This window comes from Vespula vulgaris, chromosome 13 (genome assembly GCF_905475345.1).
Source record: "Vespula vulgaris chromosome 13, iyVesVulg1.1, whole genome shotgun sequence".
In the NCBI taxonomy this organism is placed as follows: Eukaryota; Metazoa; Arthropoda; class Insecta; order Hymenoptera; family Vespidae; genus Vespula; species Vespula vulgaris.
Window position 1 is genome coordinate 1,418,128 of NC_066598.1, and position 26,007 is coordinate 1,444,134.

The 26,007-nt window shown below is 30.5% G+C and overlaps 5 protein-coding genes across 10 annotated transcripts in view; 4 read left to right on the top strand and 1 right to left on the bottom strand.

Annotated features, from left to right (window-relative positions):
• The window catches only part of LOC127068438 (protein N-terminal asparagine amidohydrolase), a 38,753-nt gene extending 29,242 nt beyond the window's left edge, over positions 1 to 9,511 (top strand). For 2 of the 6 annotated variants that reach the window (XM_051004661.1, XM_051004660.1), the window contains exons 4-9: positions 4,768 to 4,955; positions 6,048 to 6,113; positions 6,502 to 6,684; positions 7,191 to 7,399; positions 7,774 to 7,935; positions 8,283 to 9,511. In XM_051004661.1, coding sequence (XP_050860618.1) covers positions 4,769 to 4,955; positions 6,048 to 6,113; positions 6,502 to 6,684; positions 7,191 to 7,399; positions 7,774 to 7,935; positions 8,283 to 8,408 — 933 coding nt within the window. In that variant the 5' untranslated portion in view covers position 4,768 and the 3' untranslated portion in view covers positions 8,409 to 9,511. Of the gene's footprint in view, positions 1 to 518; positions 1,031 to 1,063; positions 1,247 to 4,767; positions 4,956 to 6,047; positions 6,114 to 6,501; positions 6,685 to 7,190; positions 7,400 to 7,773; positions 7,936 to 8,282 lie in introns of those variants that run through there. The other 4 variants (XR_007782919.1, XM_051004662.1, XM_051004659.1 and 1 more) reach the window with 4 other exon arrangements.
• Positions 9,512 to 11,987: 2,476 nt separating this feature from the next.
• Positions 11,988 to 15,775, top strand: LOC127068404 (WD repeat-containing protein 36). The gene is made up of 3 exons (XM_051004535.1): positions 11,988 to 14,275; positions 14,374 to 14,648; positions 14,744 to 15,775. Exons 1-3 carry the CDS (start codon positions 12,742 to 12,744, stop codon positions 15,599 to 15,601), a joined length of 2,667 nt encoding a protein of 888 aa, XP_050860492.1. The 5' UTR covers positions 11,988 to 12,741; the 3' UTR covers positions 15,602 to 15,775.
• Positions 15,776 to 15,839: 64 nt separating this feature from the next.
• LOC127068420 (nucleoporin NDC1) lies at positions 15,840 to 17,708 on the bottom strand. The gene has a single exon (XM_051004603.1). The coding sequence runs from the start codon at positions 17,571 to 17,573 to the stop codon at positions 15,840 to 15,842; it is 1,734 nt and encodes a 577-aa protein (XP_050860560.1). The 5' UTR covers positions 17,574 to 17,708.
• A 12-nt stretch (positions 17,709 to 17,720) lies between these two features.
• Positions 17,721 to 18,856, top strand: LOC127068468 (PCNA-associated factor-like). Its single transcript, XM_051004724.1, has 4 exons — positions 17,721 to 18,030; positions 18,195 to 18,257; positions 18,338 to 18,459; positions 18,537 to 18,856. Exons 1-4 carry the CDS (start codon positions 17,847 to 17,849, stop codon positions 18,600 to 18,602), a joined length of 435 nt encoding a protein of 144 aa, XP_050860681.1. The 5' UTR covers positions 17,721 to 17,846; the 3' UTR covers positions 18,603 to 18,856.
• Positions 18,857 to 19,091: 235 nt separating this feature from the next.
• LOC127068397 (cullin-associated NEDD8-dissociated protein 1) lies at positions 19,092 to 25,208 on the top strand. The gene is made up of 18 exons (XM_051004515.1): positions 19,092 to 19,401; positions 19,558 to 19,645; positions 19,950 to 20,119; positions 20,205 to 20,418; positions 20,499 to 20,791; positions 20,891 to 21,053; positions 21,175 to 21,448; positions 21,544 to 22,053; positions 22,121 to 22,404; positions 22,469 to 22,600; positions 22,689 to 22,857; positions 22,920 to 23,208; positions 23,287 to 23,485; positions 23,568 to 23,825; positions 23,902 to 24,090; positions 24,175 to 24,418; positions 24,483 to 24,629; positions 24,743 to 25,208. The coding sequence occupies exons 2-18, from the start codon at positions 19,604 to 19,606 to the stop codon at positions 24,874 to 24,876; spliced, it is 3,711 nt and encodes a 1,236-aa protein (XP_050860472.1). The 5' UTR covers positions 19,092 to 19,401; positions 19,558 to 19,603; the 3' UTR covers positions 24,877 to 25,208.
• The last annotated feature ends 799 nt before the right edge of the window (positions 25,209 to 26,007 follow it).

Genomic DNA, 26,007 nt, shown 5'->3' on the forward strand with positions numbered 1-26,007 from the left:
TTAAATAAATTAGATAAATTTCGCTCTGATTTGCGATCGACAAAATTTCGTGATGCTCTTTGAAATAAATCAAAACGATTTTTACACGGTGTTTAGCACATTTTCTTTACATTATTAAAAAGAACAAAGATATCTCACGTGTTCGAATTAGGTGAAACACCCTGTATATATCTTTTTCACACACACACACGCACATACGAATACATATACACACAGATATGTTTTTAAAGATGATCCACAAACATGTTATTTTCTCGGTTTCTCTTGATGTATTTCATATACGTATATATGTATATATGTGTGCATTATATACATGCATGTGTATTACATACGTGTACATGTGTATATCTGATCGGTAGAACCAGCTTCGATTGGTCTCTCTCGGATTTCAAGCCATCCCACCAAGAAAACTCGTATCGAAACGGGCAGCCAATCGACGTGCCGACTGATAAGGGAAGCCATAATTAGTGCGATTTGTTAACGTGTCGGCTGACGGGATTGACTACGTTCGAAGGAAAACACCGTTGTCGTCGTCGTCGTCGTCGTCGTTGTCTTCGTCTTCGTCGTCGTCGATCGTTAGTCTTGCTGCCGCTTAGATCCTCGATCGATCGATCGATCGATCGACTTGCTCGTTGGATCACTTTCTTTCTTTCTTCTGCTTATATTTTTTTTCTTTTCTTTTCTTTTACTGTATTCTCCATTTTTTTTTTTTTATGTTAATTATGTGTATTGTTTATTTTTAATCTTTTTTTTTTCTGTGTATATATACACATGTATTTTTTCTTATGGGACGAAAAAGATCGAGAGCTCGCGTGTGTTGTGAAAAAGAAGAAGAAAGAAATAAATAAATAAGTAAAAACAAAAACTAATGAAACAATCATGAAAAGTGAATGAAGAGAGTGCGGATAAGAAAGAAAAGAAGTGTGAAATTTTTTATCGTTGTTGTAGTAATAGAAAGAAAAGGAAGAAAGAAAGAAAGAAACAGGTGCCATTGATTATTTACAATTTGATGGAATGAAGTGAAATAGATGTAATTACATATATATTTTCTTCTTCTTTTTTTTTTTAATTCTCTTAAATTTTATCTTTAATCACGAAGTGAGAACTATTTTGTTCTCTTCTATTTCGTGGTCGTGGGAAGTGTATAAAACCAAAGTGTATAGGAATTAATAATCATATAACGGGTGTACAGGAACATATATAACGGGTGTACCTTTTACGTTTTGTAAGGAGGAGGGGAAAACAGGTAAAATCATAAAAGCTTTGAGATAGATTCTTCGCAGAATTGACATGAATTTTATTTAACAAAAAATTTTGTAATTATCTCCAGAGAGAGAGAGAGAGAAAGAGGAATATCGTAAGACTTCATTAATAACACTGTTTTTCTTAGACTTTATCATTCGTCAGCACTTTAAAGACATCGAGAGCTTCGAGACTCGAGCTCGTTACGAACGATAAACGTTCTTAAAAAAGAGCATGAGAGGAATGAGAGAGAAAGGAAGACAGAGAGAAAGAGAGAAAGTGAGAAGGAAAAATTATCTTTCCAAGGTCTTGGATCTTCAAAATTTCCAACCACTTCCACCCCTCTCCATCCCTCCATCTCATTTTTTATTTTTATTATTTCGTCTTTTTTATCCTCTTGATAAGCATTTTAATTTTAAATATCTTAAAAAATCGTCTTTAAAAACGATCGTTTATTAATAAAACAATCCTATAAATAACATTATTATTATTACGAAAAAAAAGAATCATGTAAATATCAAAAAATTTTATTCTCTTTTTTAATGAAGATAAAAATAAAATTTCGATAAACTCCTCGAATCATAATAATAATTCTTATTTGGTAGATCTTACAAAATCATCTTTAAAAGTGATCGATTAATAAAATAATCTAATAAACAAGCTCATTATTATTATTATTATTATTATTATTATTATTATTATTATTATTATTATTATTATTATTATTATTATAGATTGTGTAACCATAACAAATTTTATTCTCTCGATAATATTGATAAAAATAAATTTAGATCAATTTTGCGAAAACATTATGATCAATCCTATTCGAAGCTCTTAAAAAATCATTTCCAAAAATGATTGTTTATTAAAACCTCCTCCTGAAAAAAAAAAAGAGAACAGAATCCTATATACAACTCGTTCTTCATGTTATTTAACAAAACAATAATATCATATTCTTGTCAATGCAAAAAATTTTATGTAAAAAAAAGAAAAGAAAAGAAAAAAAAAGAAATAAATAAAATAGCAGATATTGGTCCAAAACTTCCAGAAGGTGATTATTTTGTGTTTTTTAATCAATTATCTATTTTTTTTCCCCCTCAAAAACTTTTCAGACTTGTAGTTTCACGATCTTAAATGAAGAAAGGAAAAAAGAGAACAGAAAAAAAGAAAAAGGAAAACGGAGTCTCGAAAAAAAAAATAGTTCATGTTTAAAAAATATCTGTAGGAACTTTTGGACTAATAAAAAAAAATACATTTAGAGAGGTCCGATCGGATTTTCTCTAAATGTGTATGTGTTCGCGTACGTGCGTGCTATTTTCGACGATATCTCGAATGGATCTTGAGCATGTTACGTCGATGAAAGAAATTACACAACGAAAAATTGCAGTTTTCATATGGGCCCGCCATAATAATGATCGCAGATCATAGCAGTTAGAGGAACAATTTATAAGCCGGCTATCCGAATCACAGCCTATAATTATATCGTTGTATTTCCTTTTGAATATAGAATGCTAATTAAGTTTCGTGCGACGTATCACACATAAACATACATATGCGCATATACATGCGTATAAATGTACGTAATAGACGATATATCCGAATGATCAATAAAAAAAATCGATATGGATCGGACACGTTTAATCTGAATCTCAAATGTCTCTTAGTTAGTAAAGATTTTATTACATATTACGATACCTTTATTTTTTTTATTATTATTATTTTTTTTAAACTGTTTCTTACTTTTTACTACTCCTGTTGTTTTTCTCTCTAATATTATTCTGATCAAACGCTTTCCAATCTGATACGTTTTTTTTATATCTTCTTGTTTTTCCTTCTTTATTTCTTCACGAATATGATCTATCTATTTATATATCTACATCGACGAGACACTACGAAAGAAAGAAAAAAAGAAAAGGGGTGGGTGAGGGGAAAAAAAGAAACAATTGTGTAGGAAAAATGTGTCGAGAAATTTAGAAACGTGTTTTAGAACTCTCGCTGCACGGCTTGCTAAAAACATCTGTTTTCAAAGAGAACCATCTATTTTAAAACCTAAGCACCATGCCACACGTGGGAACGAGTTTTTGTCGAAATGGGACAGTTTTTCTTTTTTTCTTTTTTCTCTCCCTTTCCATCCTTTATTTTTTTATATTACTTTTCTTTTTCTATTAGTCAGACATCTCTCTCTCTCTCTCTCTCTCTCTCTCTCTCTCTCTCTCTCTCTTTCTTCTCAGTCCCTGTTTGTTTGTCTGTCTCTTTATCTTTCTATCTTTTTTTTTCTGTCTTCTGTTTTTCTTTCACTTGCGATATTCTAAACGCGGATCTCTCTCTCTCTCTCTCTCTCTCTCTCTCCTTCTTTCTTTTTCTCTTTCTCTCTCCGTCTCTCTTTTACTTACACGATAGCCAAATTCTAAACGCAAATTTTTGAATTTTTTCTCCATCTGTCCTTGCACTCCTGTTTTTCTTTCTTTTTGTATACACTCACACACTCTCTCTCTCTCTCTCTCTCTCTCTCTCTCTCTCTCTCTCTCGATCTCTCGATCTTTAGTTATCGAGTATTAATTCGTATACTTTTCAACAGACGTCACGTATTATTTTCGATTACATATATTTCGATCAACTCGACGAGCTTGTTTTTTACAGAATAAATCGGATCGAACCAGCTTTTTTTAGCTTATTTTTTTTTATTTCACATTTTCTTTATTTAATTTATTTCATTTATTTATTCTATCTCGTTAAGCATATCGTTTACAAAAGAAATATTCCTCGATGTAGTCGCCCTTATGCGACCTCCCGTTGCATTTATCGTATATTGTGTACATATACATACATATATATATATATCCTCTTTACAATGAAGTCCTCGAACGATTTATCTGGGTGCACGATCTATACACGAGGCATTATGACAAAGGCGGTAACAGGATCAAGAGATCGAAGATCACAGGCAGCTCAGGCATTGTTGGCACTCGTGCCAACCCGTGTCGGCCGTTCCGTTGTGTTTAATCGTGTTAACAAGGAGGACTCTGGGGACAAGTCTCTCTCTCTCTCTCTCTCATATATATATATAATATGTATAATATATATATATATATATATATATATATATATATATATATATTAGGGCTTTTACTATTCCCCGGATTTACGGATATCCAAGTTTTGAGTATCCGAATACTCTGTAGAAAATTTATATTGAAGTATCCAAATATCCGAATAACCGACTGGTCATCATCAACGATCCAGATATTTTATGAACAAATAATTATTAATGATACTGTTGTGGAATATCAATTCATAAAAAAAAAATAAGATATGAAAGCAACTATATCAAAATGCATTTATAAGGTGGGAACATTTTGCTTACTAAACGTGCTTATGATTAACGTATGATCGCAAACGTGATAAATAATATAGATTTAGCAGGACTTTGTAACACAGTAATATTATATGTGTTATTCGAAAGAGATTAATTGTATTAGCGTAATAATGTCTAATATGTAATCGCGCGTTTCTATAATGTTTCAGAATGGTGTTGGTTGTAAACGGGGTCCTTCAGGAAGATGTCCCGACGGACAGCAGGTCCTTGTATGTGTCACACCCCGTATATCGTGAGACCGCCGCGCAACTTCACTCAATGCCGGCTAAATTAGTGGGCCCGGTCGGCCTTTTATACGTCCAACAACGAGAAATGGCCGCCACTTTGCCACACGATAGTCAGTATACAAATATTTTTCATTCTATCGATACATTTTAATCTCCCATTCTAATCTGATTGAATCTCGTAATAAATACAGATTCAATAGACCCATAATTTATTTTATTCTATATAGATATATATAGGAGATGTATTTGGCAATACTTGATATCAATTATAAGGAAAAGAAAATGTAGTTGTAAATTTATTTTTTTTTATTTTTTTTTATTTTTTTTTTTAATTTTTTTTTTATATATATATATAAGAAACAAATCCAATTACTTGGAAATTAATTTATAATCGTGTTAAATAATAGTGATAAATAATAAATAAGTCGATTAATCGATCAATTTGTTTTGTAACTGTAAGACTTCCTCGAAAAGAACGTCTTTATATTTTTTACTCGTATCTACTCGTGCTCTCTTGTCTAAACATGAATGATTTAGAGATTAGAAAATAAAAAAAAAAGAAAAAATTAGAAACTTGACCCAATACACTCTCACCCATCCATTTCTTTCGAAAGATATCGATATATAAGAGACTACTACTATTGCCGGACTTTTAGCGATATCGCGCATTAGTATATTGTGACGCAACTTGCTTTTGTCAAAAGATCGAGTTAGTTAACAACATAATGATTTATTTCTATATGACGAAACGATGACGGATATATTAAACGAAACGATAATAATTACACAATTACACATATTTGAGATCGATAGTTCCCTAAGTGGACTAGAACGTCTTAAGTGATTTATAAACAAAAAATTCAATTATTCTTTTTCGACACCCTTTTCAAGTTAATTACTCTACTTGTTTTTCTTTTCTTTTCTTTTTTTTTTTACAGAAAAGATTAATTGATTTTTAAATTCATCTAAGAACTTTGGCCCATCTAGAAACTTTTGGCTATCGTTCTATATAATATCTCTCTCTCTTTCTCTCTCTCTCTCTCTCTCTCTATCTCTCTCTATCTGTCTGTCTCTTTCTCTTTTTTCTTTTCGAAGCGCAAGTAGCGTGAGAAAATAGGCTTACCACGACTTATATATACTCGTCGAAGAGCCACTTTGGAATTCACCGTACTAAGTGCTCTCCTCTTCTTTTCCTTTCGCAGAGAACGTGAGCATCCTCGGCTCGGACGACATGACTACGTGCATAATCGTCGTCGTGAGGCATTCCGGTAGGTATACATATATATTTATATATGTGTTTATATATATATATATATATTTCTTTTTATGTAAATACCATAGAAAGACAAGAACGACATGTAAAACTACTTACATATCTACCTTATACCCCGGCCAAATGAAAAGTCAGAAAATTTCAAAGAAATTAAAAAAAGAAAATGAATGAAAAGAAACAAAAAAATTGTTACTTAAAATTCTCTTAAATAATATTTACTTGTTATGTCCAACTCTCCTAAAAGAAAAACAAAATGAAAAAAGAAATTTTATTTATCAAAGTTATCCAAATGATAGCATAACAGGTAGATTACTATTTATTCCAACTCTAAAGTTACTAAAGTCCTCTGATATTATTCTAATATGGTATTATAAAATTTTAAGGATCGGGTGCAGCAGCCTTGGCACACCTGGACGGTGCAGGTACAGAAGATGCCGCAGCCGCGATGGTTCAAAGGGTGACAGAATTAGCTATTGGCTTTCCGGAAGGTCGTTTAGAACTTCAGCTAGTCGGCGGTTATTCCGATCCAAGAAATTACTCCGAGGAATTGTTTTATAATATTCTCTGTAAGTTTCTTTTTCAATGCTATTTGATCGTTCGATTCGATTATATAAAAAAATAAAAAGTAAAGAAAACAAAGAAAGAAAAAAATCTAAATAAATCTACATTTTTTTTATCCAAAAGAAAACTACAGGCAGGAGCGAGGGTCAAGAGTTTTTAGATGATTTTAAAAATAGATCACTTTTTTTCAAGATCTTTTTAAAAGCTGACCTTGTCAATTTTACAAATTTTTCGGATTTTACAATCCGAAAAGAAAAAGAATCAATTGATTTTGCAATATCATCTGGGAACTTTTGGCCCTCCGAGAAACTTTCAGCCACCCGCTTATCGCCATTCCACTTTGCATAAGATAATAAATCTAAAATTGGAATATATGTAGATTTATGTAGATTTGATGTCGTTTATTCGTTCGTTTGTTTATATTTTTATATAAATTATTTTCTCTTTCTTTCTTTTTCTTTCTCTCTTTCTCTCTCTCTCTCTTTCTCTCTTTCTTTCTCCTTTTTTAAAGCTGCCTTTCACAAACAACCCGTCGAAATCGACCTAACGTTGTGCTGTGTCGGTGAATTGAACACAACCGTAAGAGCTGGCATCCATTGGCCTGTGATCTATGGTATCGGATTGAACGTGAAGACCGGCGAGATCTTCCCTGCGACCTTCCCTGACAAGGGCCCCGATCAGCCGCTCAGGTGTGCCAGACAGTTAACCGGAGGTCAACAGGTGCATGTGCGCTGTTATCTAAAGTGAAAGAGAAAGAAGAAAGTAGACGAGACACACCGCATCATATATATATATATATATATATATATATATATATATATATATATATACACACACATTATATTTTATGTATATATGTGTGTGTGTGTGTACGCGCGTGTATGTACATGTTGCACGCGTAGGGGTCTTAACAGGCAATTTCGTTTGACTTGGAAAACGTTTTTAGGAGATTAGGTCATTGATATTGCTCGCGGCATAAGTATACATACGTAGACTCGTTTTAATCCAATAAGATTATTCTTAAATTGAATCGGGATTGCTTTAATCGTATTATAACAGTGGAAAATGTTATATCATTCTTTGGAAATTTTTAGGTACTCGATGTGTACGACTGCACACTTGGATTACTTAGAATCGGTCCCTTTAATTACGATCCCTTAAGAGGCGTCGACCTCTGGCTAGCTCAATCCGATCAATTCATCCTTCAACACTTGTCGACGTCACCAGAAGTCGAACTTCCTCATTTCGTGTCACAGGTGAATTATTTATTTATTTCTTTTATCGATAAACTATCTATTTTGAACAAAAAAAAAATAATACTCAATGTTTCGATCTGTCGATAAATTCTATTTGACGTATCTGCTTTGATAAAGATATTATTCTTTTTTTGTACTATTTTTTAATAATGTCTATTTCATCTTTTTCTCTTTTCTTTTATTTCTTATTGGTCTTCAATCAGACGATCAATTAATCATTTTTTTTCCACGTGTTTTTAGCTTTATCAATAAGAAACGCGAGAATGCATCTCCTGTATTTAATAATGTATTACTTTTTCTATTATTATAATTTTTTTATTTCTTTCTCTTTTCTTCTTTTTTTTTAGGTACGAGCAACGCTTAAATATATCCAGGACAATCAATTTCCGGCGGTTACCGTCTTTCGAGATAATAGGCCTCATTATTATCGTCGAGACGAAGCAACCGGAGTCTGGCAACCGATACGATACTAATTATTGCACTTCGAATTACATAATATGTATATGTATGTGCGCGCCAACTTTTTCGTCCTTTCTTGAAGGAGCATGAAATCAATTAATTAATGTTCGCGAGGATTCATCATCTTTTTTTTTTCTTTTCTTTTCTTTTTTTTTCTTTTTTTCTTTTTTTTTCAACCTCAATGAGAAGAAAAATAATAAGAAGAAGAAGGAAAAAAGTCAATTTTCAATCGATAATTACGAAGTATAAGAAAAAATATGGCGGACTAAGAGGGAAAAAGAAAAGAGAAAATAATTAAACAACGTGATGTCCTTCTCGCGTTGAGATTCGCAATAAATAATAATTAATCCTAAGTGCGAGAGGAGAGAGACACGTCGTCGTCGTCGTCATCTTCGTCTTCGTGAAGATTTATATCGCGTGAATCACGAACGTGAATTACGCTTTCGTGGACCACGATTCGTGTTATCGTGAAGATTGCCTGTGACGTCAATGATTCAAACATCAGAGGAAAATCAAACCGGTTTGATTTTCACTCGTGTGACAAATAATGACCAAGCGTAAAACAGGATGTCTAGGCAGATAATAATGAATGATTTATACTTAACGTCAGTTGCTTTTTCTATGTCGTGTCGTTAATTAAAATATATTAAAAATTTTTGACGGACGACTTCCACGCACGCTTTCCATTAACAATAAACAAGCGTGAAAAAAAAGGCTGAAATGAATGAGAAAGCGTAATTATTCGACGTTCTTGGTTCACGCCACGTGGGAACGGGACATTAAGTTTTGATTACATACAATGATTTTTATCATTGGCGGATTTAGCCTTCGAAGAACCCCTACAAATTTTTAGGGATGTGTTCATCCCCCGACCTCCCTCGCATTATGAAATAAATCAATTATTATGCGCACAATATACACTACATACATACATACAACATACATACCTTTACGTACATATACTTTCTTGCATCGACCGTTCATACTAATGATTAATTGAGAAATAAACACTGTGCAATTAAATTCGATTATAATCTCGTTAATATAGAAATTACAAATTATATATATTGATCCGCCATCAAGAGATATTAAATTAAATTTGATATATAATATGGAATTTTTGTTTTATATTGTGTCTTGTTGTGTCGTGTTGGGGTCCATATCTTATAGGACCCGAGATGACCATTTCTCCATCGTTTGGTGCGTAAATCCGCCATTGTAATCGTGTTTCGTTTCATTACTTTTAGACATGGCTTCTCTCGTCGCTTTGTAAATCAATAAATAAATATTACTATAGTTAGTATACACACGTGCAGTTTGAACGAACGATTGATCACGTTCGATCGTCGATCACATCGATCACGTCGATGGTATATGATTAAAAAGCTTAGAAACTCGTGTTCTCTCGCCATTTTTATTTTTACAATTTAAGACAAGGAAGAGAGAAAGAGAGAGAGAGAGAGAGAATGAGAAAGGGAAAAAAAGAAACGTTTGTGGAAAAAAAAGAGAACTTTTTTCCTGGTTCGTTTTGTTCTTTTTTTCTATTATTTTTTTCTTTTATTTTCTTCGTCATTTTATTATTATTTTTTTATTTCCTTTTCTATTTAATTTTTTTTTTTTTTTTTAATTTTAATTTTATTTTTCTTTATAATCACAAGAAATTCGCACAACGAATATTTCAACGTGTATTTGCCATAAACGAAAAAAGAAAGTTTAGTGTTAGGCGTATAGTTATAAGAGAGTTTATATATATATACATATATATATATACATCAATTAAAAAAAAAAGAAAGAAAGAAAAAGGAGAATATAATAAAAGGAAAAGAAAGAAGATAAAAAGAATTATGAGAAAAAAAATTACCATGCTAATTGACGCGCGCGAGAATATAATGATGTGTACATAATTTCTTTTTTTTTTTTTAACACACACGCACGTAGACAGATGCACACACACACACAAAGTCTGCCGAACTTATCAAAATCGCTCTTTTTTCTTATTGTTTCTCTCGATTTTTTAATTATTATTATTGATATTGTTATTATTATTATTATTATTATTATTATTATCATTGTTTTGAAAGGAAAAAAAAATCTCTCGCGATAAAGTAAATCCTATTATTACTAATCTCGCTGTTTTAAATGTTCTAATATCATGGATATTAAATTTTCTTTATCGATAAACGTCACAAATGCTTACAATCAATGTCTTATTTACTTACACACATATAACGAAATGTTTAACAGAAAATGCGATTGCAATTGCAATGTATATTTTTCTTTTCTTTTTTCTTTTTTGTATAAAAATTAATAGTTATTTATGTTAATTATAGTAAATAATAATGATCTTTTTTGCGAAAGAAAGAAAAGGAAAAATACGAAGAAAAAGAACAAAAAGAGAGAAAAAAGCGATTTTTTTTTTTTTTTTTTTTTTTTCGAGGATTAAAGAAAAATAGAAAAAAATACATACATACATACATACATATATCGTCCAGTGTTTTATATTTTACTTATGATGTTCCGAAGTTTACGTGGTGTGTTCAAAATGGTGGCCTTAGCATTAATGCAATAATTAAAAAGTCTCGTAATAAATGATTTATATCAATTTTCTATTTGCTGCAATGTAATATCGAAGCACATTAATGCTACTACATCAATACGTTAATCTCTCATAATCCTCTGAATTCATCGTCGTATCTCGATCGTATATGCTAAATTGCAATTTCTTTTTTTCATTTACTCGATAAAAGTAGAGAAATCATTAATGGAGCGTGTTAGTCTTTTGAAAAAAACAAACTGGCTATCCCACAATTTTCCTTCATTTCCGATTCTGTTCTTGTCGAAGAAATTATTTATCTATCTGTTGTTCTTTATATTATTATATGAGATCACAAAACTGGACACCTTTCGTATTGAAAACACATATGTTATTGGATATATTTAATGGTATATCTTCTCTAAATGACATGGTAAAATTTGACGAAGAAATTTAGCAGACTTATGTCCTGCGAATGTTCCTCGTATATATTATAGTATGATAATATGACTCTGTTATATACACGTTAGAAGAGGAGATACGTTTAAGAATATTAGGAAATATTCATTGAAATATCTTGAGGTCAGACGAGTAACATTATTGTAAGCGGTTGAATTTGTCATTTTATCCTCTATTAAAATATAGGAAAAAAGATATTTGTATATATAGTTCCATAAAAAAAAAGGAAAGAAAAAAACAAACGAACATAAGATTTGGCGATCTTAAAATTTCGTAAAAAGGAAAAGGAAACAGGAAAAAATGATTTTGAGAAAAAAATTTTTTTTCTATCGTTACATGTACCCCTTAGAATAGTATATATTTTTCCTACAAAGTTTTTTCATACGATTATGAATAACGAAGATATTTAGGTATTCCTAAATAGTAGCATAATATAATATTGAATATAATTGTTCTTTGTAATTATAATAATGAAATAATTGTTACGCAAGTGCAAGTTGTTTATACAATTGAGTATATTTCAAGCGCTTGTTGTAAAGCAATTTTTACACGCTTTTTATTTCAATCATAAAGGATATATATATATATTTATAATTATCTTTCAAAAAGCAAGCATATTTTACATTTTATATATTACTCGATTTTTAAAAATTTCACATCAAAGTAATGAAGCGCAATTTTGATTATAATAATTTTTACGAAACATCATTTTATATCGAATTAGGAGAATTTGTAAATCTTGTTCCTCGGCTTCAAGCTCGTCACATATTTTGTGAATAAACAAATGATCGTATATTGATACATATTGAAATATCTGAAATATTAATATTTGTATTACATATAAGAAATGTATAGTTCGCGATTGAATCTAAGGATATTTAATTATTGAATTAATATGTTTATAATAAGAATCAATTTTTACAAAAATACTTTTCTTATAATAATAGCATGCATGGTATTCCAAGATTTTCCAGCTAAACTTCCTTAATATATTTTCTAAATAGAAATAAGAATGTCATTTGGATCTAGGTTATTTAAAGCTTTATTAAAAAGTTATAAGGAGAAAAGTTATAACAATGAAAAAAAAATAATTATATTCTTTCCCCAACTAATATGATAAAAGATAAAAATAAGTTTACGATCATTGTAATCGATCACTATCGTTAATCCATTTCAAAATGTATTGATTGAGTGGGATCATGTGACGTCATCGTTCGGATATGTTTCGTAAAAGATCCGCGATATGGCGCTAGTGTCGATCGTATACAAAGATGGCTGCTCCCACGAGGCATCATTTCAAACGTGCTCGTGCATGCTGATGTATCTCGACCGGTGTAAATATTAAGGTTAGAAAAATGGTACAAAGTAAAATATTTGTACGAAATCGTGCGTTAGGTTACGTTAGTAATCATATACCCGTAGTAATTAGATATATTCAAAGAAGAAAGGAAAATCTTTTGGTTACTTGCGTTGGAAAAGAATTTCATACTTATGGATGTGCACACTTTACTCTTCTCAGTGTATCTGGAACTCATCCTGACAATATATCTTGTTTATCTGCGGATACTTATCACATTTACACCGCTGCAGAAAATATTATATATGCATGGAGAAGAGGTACGGAATTAAAACATACTTACAAAGGACACGAATGTTCTGTACATATTATATTACCCTTCGGACCACATTTACTTTCTGTCGATGAAAGTAGTACTGTTAAAGTTTGGGATATAAAAACAGAGGAATTAATTTTAGAATTAAACTTTTCTAATGAAATCTTTCAAATAACGACGTTGATACATCCCATTACTTATATGAACAAAGTTTTGTTTGGTAGCCAACAGGGATGTTTACAATTGTGGAATTTAAAAACGACAAAGATGATTTATACTTTTAAGGGATGGAATACGACCATCACAGCTTTAGAGCAAGCACCTGCAATAGATGTTGTAGCTATAGGTCTATCTGATGGAAGGATTATGTTACATAACCTTAAATTTGATGAAACTATCTTTGAATTGATTCAAGATTGGGGTGCCGTAATATCAATTACATTTCGTACCGATGAATATCCTATTATGGCTACAGGAAGTATAAGCGGACACATTGTATTTTGGAATCTGGAGCAAAGAAAAGTTGAAAGCCAGTTAAACAAAGCTCACTTTGGTTCTGTAACCGGTTTAAAATATCTGCCAAACGAACCATTAATGGTTTCATCCTCGCCTGATAATTCTTTAAAATTATGGATTTTTGACTTGGCTGATGGTGCTGGAAGATTATTGAAAATAAGAGAGGGACATTCTGAGCCACCAACGATCATTCGTTTTTATGGCAACAATAGTGATAATATATTAACTGCAGGAGGTGATTCTTCTCTCAGAATATTTTCTACTATTACTGAAACATTTAATAAAAGTCTAGGAAGAGCTTCTTTTAATAGAAAAGCGTCAAAGAAAAAAGGTAGATCTGTAGAAGATCCAATGATAATGCCGCCGATAATAAATCTGGCTGCCGAAGAAACTAGAGAAAAGGAATGGAGCAATATAGTAGCTTCTCATGCGGGTTTAGGCACAGTTACTACATGGTCTTATAATTTATTAAAGATGGATGATCATAAATTATTACCAGAAAGATTTAAACAAAATCATAATGCTGCAGCAACTTGCTTATGCCTTACCAAATGTGGAAATTTTGTTGTTATTGGATATAATACCGGTCATGTAGATCGATTTAATGTACAGTCAGGTATTCATAGAGCCAGTTATGGCAATAAGGGTGAAGCACATAAAGGTTCAGTAAGAGGTGTAGTAGTAGATGCTTTAAATCAAACTGTTATTACTGCTGGGAGGGATTGCTTGATAAAATTTTGGGATTTTAAACCTAAAGATGGTAAGTAAATCTTAATAGAACTATTTTTTGTCAAATATTTTTCTTTCATTTCGTTTTCTTTTTTTTTTCTAAATTAAATATTATATTTAAAATTAAAGATACAGGCCCAAGGACTATCATAACTCTACCTGAATCAATAGAATGGCTACGGTACCATAATGAAAGTACTTTCATAGCAGTTGCATTGGAAGATTTCACAGTGATTTTAATTGATCTAGATACTAAAAAAGTAATAAGACATTTTCATGGACATAAAGGACCATTGACGGATGCATCGTTTAGTCCTAACGCAAGATGGTTAATCACATCTTCTATGGATTGTACAATAAGGACTTGGGATATCTTATCTTCTCATTTAATAGATGTATTTCAAGTAAGTTTCTATGATGCTATCGAACGTGTGATTATTTTGATTAAATATACTTTATTTATACATAAATATATTTTAAAACTATGTAATACATTTAGGTTCCAGATGCATGTATATCTCTACATTTCTCTTCTACCGGAGAATTTCTTGCCACAGCCCACATGTGTAATTTGGGAATATATTTGTGGTCAAATCGTACAGTTTATTCTCATGTATCTCTAAAAGCTATAAAGGAAGAAGATGTCATACCTATGATTAATCTTCCTAGTTCTATAGTGGAAGTTAATCAACAAGTTAAGGAAGACATTATTGAAGATGAACCAGAATATATTTCTCCGGAACAGCTTAGCAAAGATTTAATTACAATATCCGCGTTGGCACAATCAAGATGGCTAAACTTGCTTAACATAGATATAGTTAAAAAAAGAAATAAACCTAAGGAGCCACCTAAAGCTCCAGAAAAGGCACCATTCTTTTTACCAACTATTCCTTCATTAGATATTAAATTTGATTTTTCAGATGTAAAAGATTCTATAGATACTCAAAGATTACGAACTCATAAAGATTTTCAAAATTTAACGATATTTGGCAAATTATTGCATTCTACTACATCAAGCGAAAATTTCTTAGAAGTTATAAATAAATTAAAATCTATGAGTCCAAGTTCCATCGACTTCGAAATTCAATCTCTTTCCGCGGAAGAAAATAGTGCAAAGTTATTGTTACTTCAATTTATGAAAGTCTTGTGTTATATGATGGAACGTAAAATTGACTTCGAATTGACGCAAGCCTATCTAGCAGTATTTTTAAAATGGCATGGTCAAACAATATCTGAAACTGAAGAGTTGAGGAATAACTTAAAAGAAATGGAAGATTTACAATTGAAAAACTGGATCATACTTAGAGAAAAATTATTCTATAATCTCAGTGTTGTACAGTCTCTTAAAAAAATGTAATATAAATAAAATATAAGAAATTTGTAATTTTTTTTTGTACATATCATTTAATTTTTTATGTTATTTCTTTATTAAATTGTTTGATAAAAATAAACAAAAAAAGTCCTTTGTTAAGTGCACATATAATCATCATAAGTAATCATTGAAAATGTAACACGATGTAAATACATATATATCATGATATTTGTTCTTTTTTATTATAGTTTTATAAGGCAACAAAATCATAGAAATGTATATATTATTCTTTGTAATTAAGAAAAGGTTGTAAATGTTCTATCATTGAAGAGTCAAGTTTCAAATCATTAATGTAATCTTCGAATCCTGTTGTAATTCTGTACAAACTTCGTTTACTCGCATTTCGTAAAGAATTAAACATCTGTTTGATACATTTATCACTATTCTGAGGTTTTTTAATTAATATATTAGATTTATGTAATTTGTCTAAAGTAAGTTTTAATGTTAATAGTGCTTGAAATATATCTGGTAGATCTTTTTGTACAATACCATAAGAGTCTTCTTTCAAAGATACAATTGCCAAAGATGAGATAGCTTCTGCTGCCCATATTACAGCTTGTGCTTTAAATAAAGCATATTCAATCTTAAGATCATCTTGTTCGCCAAAGACGTAATAAACAAGTGGTTTCGAAAGAAAATAAGAGATCAGCAAGTCCCATTTGTTTTTGATATATTTATATGTTAAAAATTTAATTTCAGGGGATTTGGAGACATAGCTTTCATTCACAGATGGTATTGTCTCTGTTACCAATTTACGCATGTGATAGGTGTATTCGCTTTTAAACGCAGACAAATTTGATGACATCGAAGTTGTAAGGGTCGAAGCAGATGATGCAAACTGTTGTTCTTTGGCTTTTAAAGTGATTGCATTAAGCTCATCAGAAAATTTGTTTATAAAGTTCAAGGATTTTTCAATAATACAATTCCAATTATAAGGATGACCACCAGGTTGACTCAATGTAAATAATATTCTTCTTCTCGTTTCTTGTTTTTCAGCCAAAGTAACAAGATCCAAGTATCCCAAATGTTGTAACATTGGTATATTATCCATGGATAAAACATCGGTTAATGTTATCGTTGAGATATGACTATCAAAGACATTATTTGGCTGAATTTCTAAAGGTGTCCATTCTGTTAGAAATACTTCTAATAACAAAATTGTAGTGTTACTTGTAAATATCAAAGTAGATTGATATAGCCATAAATACATTGCTAGAGATACATTTAGCAATCCTGGAAAGTTATCTAATGGCTTTGTTTCTATTTGTGCAGATGTGATGGACAGTACGAAGTCACGCATATAGGATCCCAGTAAATAATATCCGATTATAAAATAAATAACAGGCCATAATGAAATGGATGTTATTTTGGATAGCATGGAATAAATTCCTTTTCTAAATTTAGAGAATTTAGTCAGTGGTATTATAGAAAATTGGAAATATCGTTGATTAGATAAACTTGTAGTCAGGAAGAAGTAGAATCCAGTCCACATTCCACCAAGTAATAAAAAATAATGTTCTTCTATTAGGCATGATCCATACAGTGTATCACAATTATCAATCAATAAATTATGATTGCCTTTCTTCAATGACAAGTGTAACCATACTAAATTACAGCCCATTAAGATACAAAGCATTCCTCTTAATAAGTTTTGGCCGGTGAAAATATGTTGAAGTTTTAAGAATCTGTTCTTTAAGTACGGCTGTCGATGTAAATAATTATTGCAATAAATAATTCCTTGTAGAAATGACACAAATACAAAGAAATGTATTCGCAATTTTAAGGAAATTATAGTTTCCCATGTATTCTGTAGCCATAATTTAACATTTGTGTTTGTATTTGTAATTAAAATCAAAAAACTCAAAAGAAAGATTTGTAATATGATGTTCAATGTAATAGCTATGAACATTCGCCCTATCAATAATCCTGGGTAATTCTTTCTATTACGTTCTGGCATTCTCTAAGTTCACTAATTTAACTTCTTTTTAATAAACACTTTTATTTTTATCTGATAAACATGCTCTTAAACGTGACGACGTTTTACTCTTGAAACCGGTATAACACACCATATATATGTTATAACCGACCAATGATCGTGTAGATGTAAGAAAGGCGCCATGACAGTTGTCATTTGCGCGGGAAATGTACTACCATTATAGCTATTTTTCTGTTACTAGAAATTTTCAAAAATCTAACTTCTCCAAACAGTTCAGAATTTTTTGTACTTCTAATGTTACCTTTAAGGTTGGCACCACTGTATTCATACAATTTCAAATATTCTATTGTTCGATTCTGCAGCGTACGCAAAGCTTCTTTCGATTTAAACAAAGAACTGTCGAAGAAAGGTTTTATCAAATTTAAATATATTATTTTAAATATGGTTCGAACAAAAGCAGATCGTGTACCTACAAAAGGTAAAAATTTTTTTCCATAATAAATAATGACAAATAGTAATCCTTTATTTAACTTTTATGCATTGCTTGGCTTATACTACAAAGTAATAAACGTTGTTAATTGTTAATCAAGAAATTATGCTAACGTGATCATATTATTTCATTTGTTTATTTTACATTTTAAGCTATGGGAGCTAAAGCACCTCATAAAATTGCTAGTACAACAGCAAAAAAATCAGGGAATAGAGGTAATAAATAATTGCCGAGTATTTGAATTTCACATTATTTCAAAAATATTATTTCTATTATAATATTATTTTATTATTAGGAAAAAGTTATTCTGGTGGAAATCCTTATCATCCAAGAGAAACTCCAGAATGGCAAAAACCAATTACAAATTTTATGAATCAAAACGTAACTAAAGAAAATGATGTTTCATCCTCATCAAAAGTAAATATAAAATAAATATATATATACGTATATACAGATATAGATATTTTTAATATAAATAATAATTATTTTTACAGAATACTGAGAATGAGGAAAATAATACAAATGATACTTCCATTGAGATTGATAATGATCAAAATTAAAGAATTTGAGTACAGTTTTTAAATAATACGAAAAGAATTTTATCACAATTCGTTTGTCTATTTCAGATTCAATTAAAATATTCCGAGTCTTCAACAAAAAATTGGGATTTAAACAATGGAAAAAAAAAGGAAAATAACTGATTAATTTAATTTTATAATAAGTATATTTTACCTTAATAATACTCAAAATATGTGTAAGCTTTTAATTTATGTGATTAAATATTAATATTTGTGTGATCATGAACAATTTTTGATGCTTTAATAAAAATACTCTCAACATTTTATTTATTTATTTATTTATTTATCTTATTTTTATTATCTACGTTACATTTTTATTAGATATTCGATTATTCGTTTCATGAAGATGAAAATCTAGGATGTTGACAAATAATACTAGTGTACTTTCTGTGTTAGAAGTTTTATTCATAGACAAACGAGCTATACGATATAAAGGAGGACACATTTTCCCCAGTATTTTACCAATAATGATACTCGTAAGCTGGGGGAATGCAGTTTTCACGTAGATATCATGCACGTCTAAATGTGTATAAGTGACCAAAAATTAAAAGCAACACCATTCAATTCAATTTCAATTCTCAACGTGTAGTCTCGTATAGATTGTTAATACATTTGAAATAAGTTTAGGAACACGAGAAATATATAAGAAAAATTTTATTACCGTATTCACAGAGTTAATTCGCACCACTTGAGATGATGGTACTGTTTCTGTAGTTTGATACAAAATTAATCTCTCCAAAAGTGGATGTAATATCTCGGATAAACAAAGAAAAAAAAAAAAGTAAAGTAAAAAAAATTTATTATCGTGTCGACGTAAACGTAATATATATCTGTATATATGTGTGTATATATCATATATATATATATATATAGATATATATATATATACACATATATACATACATCATTTTCTTTTCTTTTCGTTTCATTTTAAAAGAAATCACAACGACAATTCAACCGGCTGTGAAGACAATTTTGCAATCATGGCCAGCGTATCTTATCAAATAGCAAATTTATTGGAAAAGGTAATGTACATTTATTTAAATAAATTTAACATTAAAAATTTGATTTCTTTGCAAATTGTTCTTGAAAAATTGTGTTTATTGTTGACTTCGTTCACAAGTTAACCTCACTTTGTTTTTAGCACTTTCCAAACGAATCCTATTGATTTAAATGAGATTAGATTTATTTTCATTCACTAATCTTATCGGATTATATTTTTTTATTAAAATATTTTGTATATTATTTGGTTTATAAAAATCTTGTTATTTTTATTTTAATGTATTGTTAATTCTTTTTTATTATCAGTAATTCATAAATATTTTATAGATGACGTCCAGTGATAAAGATTTTAGATTTATGGCAACAAATGATTTGATGAGCGAATTACAAAAGGATAGTATCAAATTGGATGATGATTCTGAACGTAAGGTCGTAAAGATGTTACTTAAATTATTAGAAGACAAAAATGGAGAAGTACAGAATCTTGCTGTGAAATGGTATATTATTATATTAATAACTTCTCTATTTTTTCATGATATATTTGTATGAATCGTGGTATTACAAAGGTATTAAAAATTTTAGTTTAGGTCCACTAGTCAATAAAGTAAAAGAATACCAAGTAGAAATTATTGTGGATGCTTTATGTAGTAATATGGTATCTGATAAAGAACAACTAAGGGATATTTCCAGTATTGGATTGAAGACTGTTATTTCTGAACTTCCGTTAGGATCCAGTGCACTTGTTGCTAATGTATGTAAGCGCATTACAGGAAGATTAAGTAGTGCTATTGAGAAAGTATGTATTATTTCATATTTATTATATTTAAAAAAAAAAAAAAAAAAAACATTTATACTATACCTTAAGTTTTACTTTAGCAAGAAGATGTGTCTGTTCAACTGGAGGCTCTTGATATTGTTGCTGATTTGCTTTCCCGATTTGGAGCTTTACTAGTGACATTTCACTCAACTATTTTAACTGCATTACTACCACAACTTTCTTCCCAACGTCAAGCAGTTCGTAAACGTACCATAGTAGCATTGAGTCATCTCTTAACATCAAGCAATAATTATTTATACAATAAACTCTTGGACCATTTACTAGAAGGACTTTCAACACAAACGGCCAGTAATGTTATCAGGACATATATACAGTGCATTGCATCGATTTGGTAAAAAAAAAAACAAAAAACAAAAAGCTTCTATTCATTTCTTTTTAAAAAGTAAGAAAAAATATTTTTTATGATACTTGTGAATTTTGTTTATCATAGTCGTCAAGCGGGACATAGGTTCGGTGAACAAATAGAACGAGTTATGCCATTGATAGTAGGATACAGTAACGAGGACGATGATGAACTTAGAGAATATTGTTTACAGGCTTTTGAAGCTTTTGTATATAGATGTCCTAAAGAAATAACACCACATATTAATCAGGTATTTAAGACAAAATGAAAATTTTTTTTTATCATTTTTTTTTTAATCATTTTCTTTTATCATTTTTTTTTTATCATTTTTTTTTTTTACATTAAAAAATTTCATATTAATTTCGTTTTAGATCATAAAAATTTGTTTAGTATACATTACATATGATCCAAACTACAATTATGATGATGATATGAACGATCTCTCTGATGGGGAAGGAGTTGTTATGGAAGTAGAAGAAGATGGAGAAGATGATGCAGAAGATGAATATTCAGATGACGATGACATGAGTTGGAAAGTACGTAGAGCAGCTGCAAAATGTTTGGAAGCGGTAGTATCTAGTAGAAGAGAACTCCTGCCTGAACTTTATAAAGTTGTATCCCCAGCATTAATTTCTAGATTCAAAGGTAAACATTTTGAAAGCAATAAACTACATATTAAAAGTCAATAAATATTTATACATTTCTGAAAAAGCTTGAATAATATTCTTTGATGATTACAGAAAGGGAGGAAAATGTGAAGTCAGACATTTTCCATGCTTATGTTGCTTTATTAAGACAAACAAGACCGGCAACTGGTGTGCCACTTGATCCAGACGCGATGGAAGATGATGATGGTAGTCCTATATCCTTGTTGCAACAACAAGTACCTTTAATCGTCAAAGCTGTACATCGTCAGATGAAAGAAAAAAGCATAAAAACTCGACAAGATTGTTTTTCTTTGCTCAAAGAATTAGTTCTTGTATTACCTGGTGCTCTAACGAATCATATACCTGCATTAATACCAGGCATACAATATTCTTTAGGAGAAAAAAATTCTTCTTCTAACATGAAAATTGATACGCTAGCCTTTGTACATACACTTTTGGTAACTCATCAACCTGAAGCATTCCATGCTCACATGACTGTTTTGGCTCCTCCGATTATATCGGCGGTAGGAGATCCATTTTATAAAATCACGGCAGAAGCACTATTAGTGTTACAACAGCTTGTACAAGTTATTAGGCCTCATGGTAAGTAATCGTTTAGAGAATTAAAATTCTTATGACCAAGTTAATGACATTTTTTTCTTTCTATCAGGTAAACAATGTTATTACAATTTTACTCCATTGTCTGCCGACATTTATCACTGTACATTAATGAGGTTACGAACAGCAGACATAGATCAAGAAGTTAAAGAAAGAGCGATCGCTTGTATGGGACAAATTCTTGCACATTTTGGTGATACATTATCAAATGAATTGCATGTATGCCTTCCTATATTTTTGGATAGACTACATAATGAAATTACACGCCTCACGACTGTTAAGGCATTAACTTGTATAGCTGCTTCACCTTTAAGAGTGGATTTAAAACCAATTATGGTATGTGTTTTATAACTTTTTTCATAAGTTATGACAAGTTATTAAATACGTACATTTTTTACAGGAAGAGGCAATCCCAATTCTTGGATCCTTCTTAAGAAAAAATCAGAGAGCTTTAAAATTATGTTCTCTACCACTTTTGGATACATTAGTACGCAATTACAGTTCTGCTCTACACTTTGATCTGTTAGACACGGTAATTATACATTAAGTAGATAAAAATATCCTCTTCTTATATTATTTAGTAAAAATTAATATCTCTTTTTTTTTTTTTTTATTCCTAGGTCACAACGGAATTACCTGCTCTGTTAAATGAAACTGACTTACATATTGCACAACTAACACTTAATTTACTCACTACAATCGCGAAATTACATCCGGGCTCATTGACAAGAGTTTCAGATAATATTCTACCAGAGATATTAGTGCTAGTAAAATCACCGCTTCTTCAAGGTAAGCATTATACACATTTAATTCATTAAATCATCTTCTTATAAAGAATTGACTGTTACCAGGTGTTGCATTAAGTTCTATGCTTGAGTTTTTCCAAGCATTGGTTCAAGCCGATATACCAGGTCTTGGTTATCGTGAATTACTTTCGATGTTAGTAGCACCAGTTAATCAATCAGTGCTACACAAACAAGCTTATCATTCATTGGCTAAATGTGCTGCTGCTTTGACAATCACGTGTCAACAAGAAGCTCAAGCCGTAGTCGAACAATTTTTAAAGGATGTTCAAAATCCACAAAGCGATGCACAACACATTTTTGCATTGTTGGTTATTGGAGAGATCGGTAAACATGTGTAAGTCAGAATGAGAAGGAAATTTTTAATTACTTAAAGAAATACTAGTTCATTATGTGTTTGTACATTTTTTTATAGAGACTTAAGTGGAATCAATTCATTGAAACACATTATCTTAAACTCTTTTTCGTCTCACTCGGAAGAAGTCAAATCGGCAGCTAGCTATACTTTAGGGAACATAGCGGTTGGTAATCTTCCTGAATATTTACCGTTTGTGCTAAAAGAAATAGAAGCACAACCGAAACGTCAGTATCTTCTTCTACATTCTTTAAAAGAGGTATGCTGATTACGTTTAAATATAGTAGATAATGTCTTCACCGGATGTTATTAATTAATTTTTTTTTCTTTTTTTTTTTCAGATTATTGCATGTCAATCTGCAAGTCCTTCTGGTGTATCGCATTTACAAAATTTTGTACCATCCATATGGATGCTTTTATACAGACATTGTGAATGTACGGAAGAAGGAACTCGGAATGTTGTCGCAGAATGCCTTGGAAAGCTCACTTTAATCGATCCAGCTAGATTATTACCGACGTTACAAGAGTCTTTAAAATCACCTTCCGCACTTATGAGAACTACAACAGTCACAGCTGTTAAGTTCACTATCTCAGATCAGGTAAAAATGTTATTTATCATTTTTATTGTTACCGAATTGTTAAATATTCCATATAATTAAGTGTGTATTTTTAAAGCCTCAACCAATCGATTCTATGCTGAAACAATGTATGGAAAACTTTTTGGTTGCTTTGGAAGATCCTGATTTGAATGTTCGAAGGGTAGCATTAGTTGCTTTCAATTCAGCAGCACACAACAAGCCTATGTTGATCAGAGATTTATTGGATTCTGTGCTGCCACATCTTTACACTGAAACCAAAATAAAGGTATAGTAAAAATATATATATATATATTTTTTCAATCGATTAACATCGATAAACGATCATTATAATTTCCTTTTTTATATACAGAAAGAACTGATCAGAGAAGTAGAAATGGGTCCGTTCAAACATACAGTAGATGATGGTTTGGATTTAAGGAAAGCAGCATTTGAATGCATGTACACATTATTAGACTCCTGTCTCGATCGATTAGATGTCTTCGAATTCTTAAATCATGTTGAAAATGGTCTTAGAGATCATTATGACATAAAGATGTTAACTTATCTGATGACTGCTCGGTTAGCACAGTTATGTCCAACAGCAGTTTTGCAGAGTAAGTTTTTACATGCAATTTAGAAGCAATCTGAGTAAAAATTCTATCATTTTTTTATTTGTAGGGTTGGAAAGATTAGTGGAACCATTAAAGAGTACCTGTACTATGAAGGTTAAAGCTAATTCGGTTAAGCAAGAGTATGAAAAACAAGATGAATTGAAACGTTCTGCACTTAGAGCTGTTGCTGCGTTACTTACTATACCAGATGCCGGTATGCACAATTACAAAAAAAACAATATATATATATAAGTATGATCATATCATGTCAAAACAAAGAAATAATTTATGTAATGTAATTGTATAAGACAACAATTTTGTTTTCAGACAAAAATCCATCGTTAAGTGAATTCGTATCGCAAATCAAGACGACACCAGAATTACAACCATTATTTGAAATCATTCAGAAAGACTGTACCGGCAATAACGTGAATGAAACTAACGCGATGGATCAAAGCTAAGAGAGTTTACACCATTAATTTTTATATTTCACAGATCACCTATAGCTAAGCACATGGGTGATCATACTATTCATAGTTTATTTGTATACGTTATTTTTTCATTATCGTCGCTACAATTTAAAACGATGTAGTTGTGATAAAAAAAAAAAATGTATGTGATTTCATGCTCTAATGTAATAAGAATTCATGCTTAAAAAATGTATGTGAATGCATGTTCTGTATAAACATTGCAATAAATTTTCCGACATGCATTTTTTTCCGAAAACATTAATATATCGCCGTGTGTATCTCGATATGATACAAAAATATATCCAAGAGCAATTAATAATCGACTCTCGATTAAAATCTTTTTATTGCTCGACCTACTTTGTAAGTCTCTCCAAGCAAATTTATTATCAGCAACAAGGCTGTTGCTGAGCTGCACTTTCGCCTGAAACAGCATTGCTGTTTATTTTAAATTCATAATACATAGAGTGATGTTAGAATGAGTTATCAAACAACAAAGTAACATTGAATAATTATATGAGATAGCATTTTCTAATGAAAATAATAATTACATACGATAATGAGAGAGAGAGAGAGAGAGAGAGAGAGAATTCAATTAATGAGCTATTGATAACTATGAAACTGGCTTCAAAGTTTTCATTTATATGTACTTTTTTGTTTAATAATGTAATCAATACAATTGTTTCTATTTGTTTACTCAAGTAAATTTTTTTTAATTGTAAAAGATATCGTAAAAACAAAAAACGCGAATAAATGAAAACGTCGACAACGTATTCGTAACTATTCGTCGATTTCCTGACTTTTGTCACGCAACTTTTTCTATGGTCTATGTTTCGAAATTTGTTACGCACCCTACATACCTGACATCAGTCACGCACCCTATTTTCTCTAATCTTTTCTACATTCGTCCTATATAAATATATATACATATATATATATATATAACTCGTATCTGACATATCACTTATATACATACATAAAACTAAAGATTAGTGAAAAAACAGATAGTGTTCAAAATTATCACAGAAATTGTTAATAGAATTAAAATACGATTAGAGAGAAATGATAAGCATGACATAAGAAAATAAATGTGATAAATAATTGCGATTAGTTTATTATTAAAAA